Source organism: Teleopsis dalmanni, chromosome 1, assembly GCF_002237135.1.
Source record: "Teleopsis dalmanni isolate 2A chromosome 1, ASM223713v2, whole genome shotgun sequence".
Classification (NCBI taxonomy): Eukaryota; Metazoa; Arthropoda; class Insecta; order Diptera; family Diopsidae; genus Teleopsis; species Teleopsis dalmanni.
Window position 1 is genome coordinate 85,528,037 of NC_051846.1, and position 7,254 is coordinate 85,535,290.

General features: G+C 32.6%; 1 protein-coding gene across 1 annotated transcript; it reads right to left on the minus strand.

The window, feature by feature from the left end:
- Nucleotides 1-2,625: 2,625 nt before the first annotated feature.
- On the minus strand, nucleotides 2,626-4,069 carry LOC119668666 (adenylyl cyclase-associated protein 1-like). Its single transcript, XM_038078250.1, has one exon. The coding sequence runs from the start codon at nucleotides 3,979-3,981 to the stop codon at nucleotides 2,704-2,706; it is 1,278 nt and encodes a 425-aa protein (XP_037934178.1). The 5' UTR covers nucleotides 3,982-4,069; the 3' UTR covers nucleotides 2,626-2,703.
- Between the last annotated feature and the right edge of the window lie 3,185 nt (nucleotides 4,070-7,254).

Sequence of the window (7,254 nt, forward strand, 5' to 3'; positions counted from 1 at the left end):
AATTATTGTATATTAAAAGTTTAATATTCAATATCAAATAATTTTGATGGAAAATAAATTCTCTTATTACACTTATTTGGATAAATTTAATTTTAATTTCAATTAATTTCAATTAGTATTGCAAGGATTCATAATAACTCGTACAACTCAAACTTTGCAGTAGCTAGCCTTAAAATATCCAGAAAATCAAGTTACACTTTTAAATATATTTGCTTCTTTGTATTTTCCTGATGTTATTCTAAAAAAATATAATATAAATGATATAATATAATATAAATAACAGTTATCACAAGAGTTCCAATACATTAATTATCTCAACTTTTACTCAACAAAATGGTTCCAGCTTCTTACATACATAATTGTATATTTAATTCTCCCCTAAAAACCATACTTGAAACTAAAGTTGGAAAACTGAAATTAACCAATAAATTCTAATGAATGCAAATGAAACGAAGTTAAAATTATTAATGTTTTAATAACATTATATATCACTTTTCTTTCCGGAAAGTTGACTCATAAAGTGCATTATCTAAAAAGTGCCCTCACGCTGTTACAACTTTCGCACTACAGGCAACACCCGATCTATAGAGCATTTAATAACAGCTGATCTTGCCTACAGACGTGGGCTGTTTGAGGAAAAAATCATAAGTTAAAACCTTTGCATTTCTAAAGGTTAATAACTTATTTTTTTGTCTCAAACTATAGCACTTTGATCTTTTAGGACAGTGGTGCTTAGGTTAATAGGAATATCTGCAAGCAAACAGAAAGGTCTTCTGAAGCAATGGGCACGCAAATATTTCGGTGAAGAAATATAAACATTTCAACAAGACTCCACACCGTCAAAGATGGCAAGTAACGATCTGTTCTCTTTGAGGTACTGCTTTCTACAGCTTATTTTGATCAAAGAGTAGTCCCCACTGTCGTTGGGTAACATTCGTCATTAGTCCAATTCTCGATAAGGATACTGTTTTAATTATGATCAGCCCATAAAACATATCAAAATCAAACGACTTATCAGTATTGGGCATTGTTCAGACTAAGCTCATTGTTCAGACTAGCAATGATATGCTGAAGAATATTAGCAATTATTAGCACATAAATGGCAATTTGATAGAATTGCATTCGAAGAGAATTTAATGCATTTTTCCACTCACACAAAACTGTGATTCACGCTATAGGTGACTATATCTAAAATTAACTCAATTTGAAAAGTTTAATTATTTTCGAATATATTTTGCTGTTAATTCAATCATATTTAATTTAAATTAAAATAATACAGTATTCTCAAGTGATGCAGTTTAATTTGATCACCCTGTATTTATACAGTTAAGAATTCAATCTCTATCGTATACTATATGAAATGATTATTAATTTTTAATAACAGTAAGGCATGGCAAGGAAAGTATATTGCTGACTGTTTGGCGCCAGATGGCGTAAGTAGTGTTTGTTACTGATTGTTACTTTAAACGCCGATATCTCCACAAGTAAATAATGTCAGCATATAGTATACTGGCAAAAGTTACACAAAATAGCTAACTCTACTAAAATCTATTGTCAAATCGGCTTTCAATTCCTTTTGCGTTTCTGTTCTTCCTAATTTTAAATAAAGTTCTTTTAAAATTGCTTGTGACTCGACCTACATCACCTACGACTAGTTTTATTGGCATACAATCAATAATAGTGTGAATAATATAAGAATAATAGAGAAAATATAAACTAAGTAGTTTAATTGTAGTAGTAGTAGTATTTTCTTTTATTAAATTTAGGTCATATTTACATTTACAAAATTAACATTTTCAATAATTTATAATATATAAAACATAAATATTATAAATAATTATAAGAAAACTAATAAGAAAAACCTAACTTCATTTACATAATATCTAATTTTATCCTTATACGATTATGGCATTTGCCGTCAATCGGGTTTGGATTTGTGTTTTTTTTTTTTACGAACTTCAGCTTATGAGAGTTAAAATGCCTCTAATATAATATTTTCTCTATAACGAGACGCCGTTTTCACATAGATCGATAACATATGCCAGTTTTCACCATTTAGCAGCCTCATTAATTCGTTAATATCTAACGTTTGTTTTCCAAAATAATTTACCCGTAAATTAAAATTGGACATTTACTAAGAAAATGTATTACATCTTCCTTTTCTCCAGTATTGCACAGCGTGCATCTCGGGTCTGACGAGTTCATATAGGGAGCGCTGTTGAGCTTTAACAGTTCTCCTCGAGTTTTGAAAATATATCCAATTGCTTCTGCGCTAAAGCGATCTGCGAAGTAACTGTTGTTGCCTAGGTCATAATTAAGTTGCCTGTGTAAAACACGAGTTAAGCTTTGTCGACTTTCTGCTACGAACTTTTCTCTAAACGCAATACCGATTTTTACTAATATATTTTGCTGCCAATGCTTCCACGAATGTATGTTATCGATTATCTTTTTTATTTAAAAATATTTCAAATTTTTCAAACAATGACGAATTTATTAAGTTTAAAGAAGTTCTTATTCAATTTTTGTAAATATAATCTTTAAATCATCGAACATGAACAATTTATAATATTTAATAAATTATAAAAATTTTCATTTATTGAAAAAAAATTTTTGTAATTGATTTTCTGAATAATTTTTGAAATATTTCAACTTTTATATATATACTTTTGCTTGATCTTTCATTCTGTATAAAGTTAGAAGAGTTTAACCAAGACTATCAACACAAACAGTCTTAAGAGTTTTTCCTGTAATAGTTGTCTTAAACTGTTCAGGCAATGCCAACTCAGTATAGTCTCCATTGGCGTCAGGAAGCATAACGTTCATCTCAGAAGATTTTGAGTTTACAATTTCCACACCTAGTGAATCTTTACTCAAATACATTTGGCAACCATCAGTTTTATCAATTGAAATTGTGGGTACGAAGCCCAAAGTCTGCATTTGTACGCTCTGACAATTAACGAATTCAATTGATGCCACTACTGAATCAAAAAGCAGAGAGCATTTCTTGCATGAATCCATAACAATGTTGTTCACTTTGCCCTTGACAGTAAGAGTGGAACCTACACATTTGAACATGTAAACAACATTGTTCATTTCAGCATTTTCTACCAATAAGCCGGTGTTTTTATTTTGATGTTCAATAATCCATTTCTTGCCATCACGAGTAAATACAGGTTCCTTTACAGCATTTGATGCAGGTGCAGCTCCAGCTATGGAACCAAATTGTGTAGGTGTCTTAAATGGTGCTGGTCCAGTACGCAATGTCGGATTCTTGTGCGTTTGCATATCAGCGGTCACCTTTTTCATATTTTTAGTGATACCCTCTCCTTGATTAATTTGTGCAAATAACGCACTGCGTTCATCGCCACCATCAAGCGACATGGCCGCTAAATCAAATACTGGTGGCGGTGGTGGAGGAGGACAAGCACCCATCGGTGGCGGTGGTGGTGCGGCACCACCTGCTGGTACACTACCTTTACCGGACCAAACAAGACCAGTTGTATGATATTGTTTAATGTAAGCTTGCAGTTCAGTCAATGTTTGTATCCATGCACGTGCCCATTCAACATGTGAGACATCTTTTTCCTTCCACTCTTTGAGCACACGATTCGTAAAGAATTGAGCAGCGTCATTCATTTCTTTCACATGAGGTCCAGGAGTTGGAGCTACACAAACCCAACCCAAAGCAGGAATACTTTCACTTATAGCAGACAAATGATTGAAGTACGGTGAAGGGCGATTCTTTTCTCGATAATCTTGTATAGCACTAATTTGCACTGAAGTTGGTTTTAACAAATCCATTTGTTTGTCTTGACTGGGCTTAGCACACTGCGAAGCGATGGTGACATACTGCAACTGGGCGTCAAAAGCCAATTTTACCAATTCGGCGTGTTTGGCTACATCGCCACCAATTCTAGCTGAAAGTGCCAAATATTGGCTCAATGGGCCATTTATAATATCCTGAAAACCTAATACACTCATACTGGGTGGTGCTGGTAGTGGTACTTCTTCTTGTTCTAAAGCGTTAGATGTTTGATAGTCGTAGAGTACAGTAGGTATATTTTCGAGACTACCTTTTCTATGTAATTCACTGTTGTGTGTGAGACTAGCGCCGCTAATGCTATTGCTGTGGATATCGTTGATTTTGTTTAGTGTAGTTTCAATACGTTCAATGCGCTGATTAAGGTTTTCGGCGAGAGGTGTTAATTGCTGTGACAATGACTCCACTGGAGCTGGTGGCAAATCCGCTGTTTCCAAATCAAAACTTTCTCGTTTTTTCTCCAATACTGAGTCAAATGTCTGATTTGCTATTTCCAATTCACGTGTTGACACAGAACGTTCCAACCTCTCAACAAGCTTTTCCAAACGATTAACCAAATGCTCAAGATTCTCAGCAACAGAAGGTTTCAAATCGGGATCACAATCTTACTCAATTTATTTATATAATATATAGAATTACTAATTTTATTTGATTAATTTCTTTTTTATAAATCTCCCCACAAACACTTTATTGTAGCAAACCAACGAACAATATTCAAGTAGTTTAATTGTGGCAACTATATTCAATACTACCGCAAGCGCTTGTATTGTTCTTTCTGTATAATATCCTGTCATTCTTTGTTCCTGATATTCCGAAAACGTACATTGGTCTGACTTCTCTATAGCTTTGGACCTAAGATGGTACATCTATAATGACCTTTCCATATTTATACATACTTTTAAACACATTTTCAATACACTTACAATGTCACTTGTATTCTTCAGTAATCTTTCGCTATTAAATTGCAAGACAACTCAATATATTTCTTAAGTCATATTACATTCTCCTTCAAAGACTTACTACAAATTTCGAAATAAAATATACTACAAAAACACCGCTTTATTTTTTGTTACTACAAATGACAATCGAAGATGTCAAATTTAGAGAATAGTGTTACTCTTCAAAACCAGATTGACTTTTATTTTTATCCAAATATGTTAAGGAACTGGAACTTCATTTCTGTTCTCTTGGGAAAAAATTTGTTTGAAAACTGAAAATAATTCCTTTGAAAGTTTGATTTAAAAGAATTGATTTTATTTATAAATGTGTGATTACAAATTGATTAAGCTATGTCAGTGAGACATCAGAACTCATCTAAGACTGAACTATATATTCCCTCACTGCATCCAATCCAACTATTATTCATTCATTCACACACCGTTATTTAAATCAGAATATGTCTGCTTAATAAAAATAATAAAATTACGCATTGAAAGTCATTAACCAATTAAGAAGAAAGCACTGTTAATCAATTAAAAATATTTCCATAATTCGCGCTGAGTTCCACAGATTTTCTGCGGCGCTCGGACGAAGTTTACTTGCGACTTTGTTTCATATTTTTCGGTTTTTTCTCCGTTTGACTGGCGGTGCAGATGCCAATTTGTAAATATCGAATCAATTGATTAAAACATCACGTAGTCACAATATTTTTAACAATGAATTGACATTCATGTGGCGCTCGGCACTGACTGCTCCCTGCTCGATTGACGGATGCCGCTCTAAACCTCATTGTCCGCATGGCCCGCACCGACACAACAAGTGAAACAATCGCGGTGGCTTCGTTATTGTTTCTTCTACAAAAATAATTTGTATTGCGATTTTCTACATGCGCGGCTATGCGGTTTGGATCGGACTTTCTCCGGCACATACAGTTTATTTGTGTATAATTTCCAAGAATTACGTCTGATTCATTTTCTTCAATTGCGAATTTTCGTAATGAATTTCAATTAATTTGTCATCAAATTCTCGACGTGATTTTCGTATGCGGAAAATTCGCTTCACTTCCAAGCACTTCACAGATTTTAATCACCAAATATTATTTGACTTTGCTTATATTTTAAAGATTTAATAACTTTATTTCTGAAACAGAGTAACAAATTTGTAAGGTTTGGAAGTTTCTTAGAACTGCACTTTCAAGTGTCGGAATGAAATTTACTGAAACTTCGTTGCGACAAAAATCAATTTATCAAAATTCTCATAAATTTCGCGAAATTAAAAATAAAATTAAGTGTGAAGCGGGAACGAAGTTGGCACAGGAATTAAGTATTCAGAAACATAAAAACGGTTAATTTGCAGGAGTTCATAAATTTTATTTAACACATAAACTGACAGTTGAAATGCTTAAGATATTTGCCATAAAAGAATTTTACGAGCTCAAAAAAAGATAAAATACCTAAGAGCACGAAAATCTGTTTGGGATCTTTAGATTTGTTCGAAGGCTTGTTTCCCTTCTCGAAGAATAGTGACTTTGTGACATGAAAATATTTCACAACTTGTTTGTTTTATGTGCACTTTGATACTTTACAACTAAAAACGTGAAAACTGTCAATCGAAAGATGACATAAAAACAGAAATGTAGTTTAGAAAATGTAAATGAATACTTTATAATAAACAAAATATGGAAACATGAGTTAACTATCTCCACTTTGATATCATCACTCAGATAACCAATAGAATTCGAGAGTTGAAGCTTTAACTACGAGTATTTCATTCTCTGATAATAGAAAACAATACTGCTCTGCTAGATCTAATAACTAGCTAAAATGATGTTAACAAAATTTTCTTGGACCAGTGAGTATTACGAAATTTTACTTTGAATTTAAAAATTCTCAGAGTTTAACCCATTTTCCATTAGAAATAGATTTCTTGTCATAAAGAGTAAAAACCTTAATTATTATTCCAGCTTAAGATATATTGCCAACCAATCAATACATATGGAGAACAGAGAGACCAATATTTCAAGAATAGAAAATACTCAAAAACTCTGTCTTAGTTAGTTAGTTAGTTGTGGTGGAGAGAAGATCAAATATTCCTCAATTAGACAAGAAAACCGTTTTAAATCCACAAATTAACGTCATAATGGGTAGTAATTAAACGATCAAGCTAGAACCAGCTGGAACACATATTAAATATCTCTAAGTTGTCATGTCAGTGTATTTTGTAACAACCATCAATATCATATTTTATTTTTTTTTCTTTACTTAATTTTTTTTTAAAGAGGTATAAAGCAATAGAATGTCAAGTCAGTGTAAGACTTTAATCTATTAAAATCACCAATTGTTCACCCTGTCGGAATACCAAAATTCTCTTTTTCGTCGAGCTGTTAAATAGCTTTCCACTCCCCTTTGTAATGTCTCAAACGCCGCATAATATGATTAGACGTCTTAGATTCCTCAAGAACACTATTGTTAACGTTATGGAAGAGTAACAATATT

Coding starts and splice junctions, on each gene's coding strand:
- LOC119668666 (XM_038078250.1), bottom strand. CDS start 3,981: ATGAGTGTATTAGGTTTTCAGGATATTATAAATGGCCCATTGAGCCAA.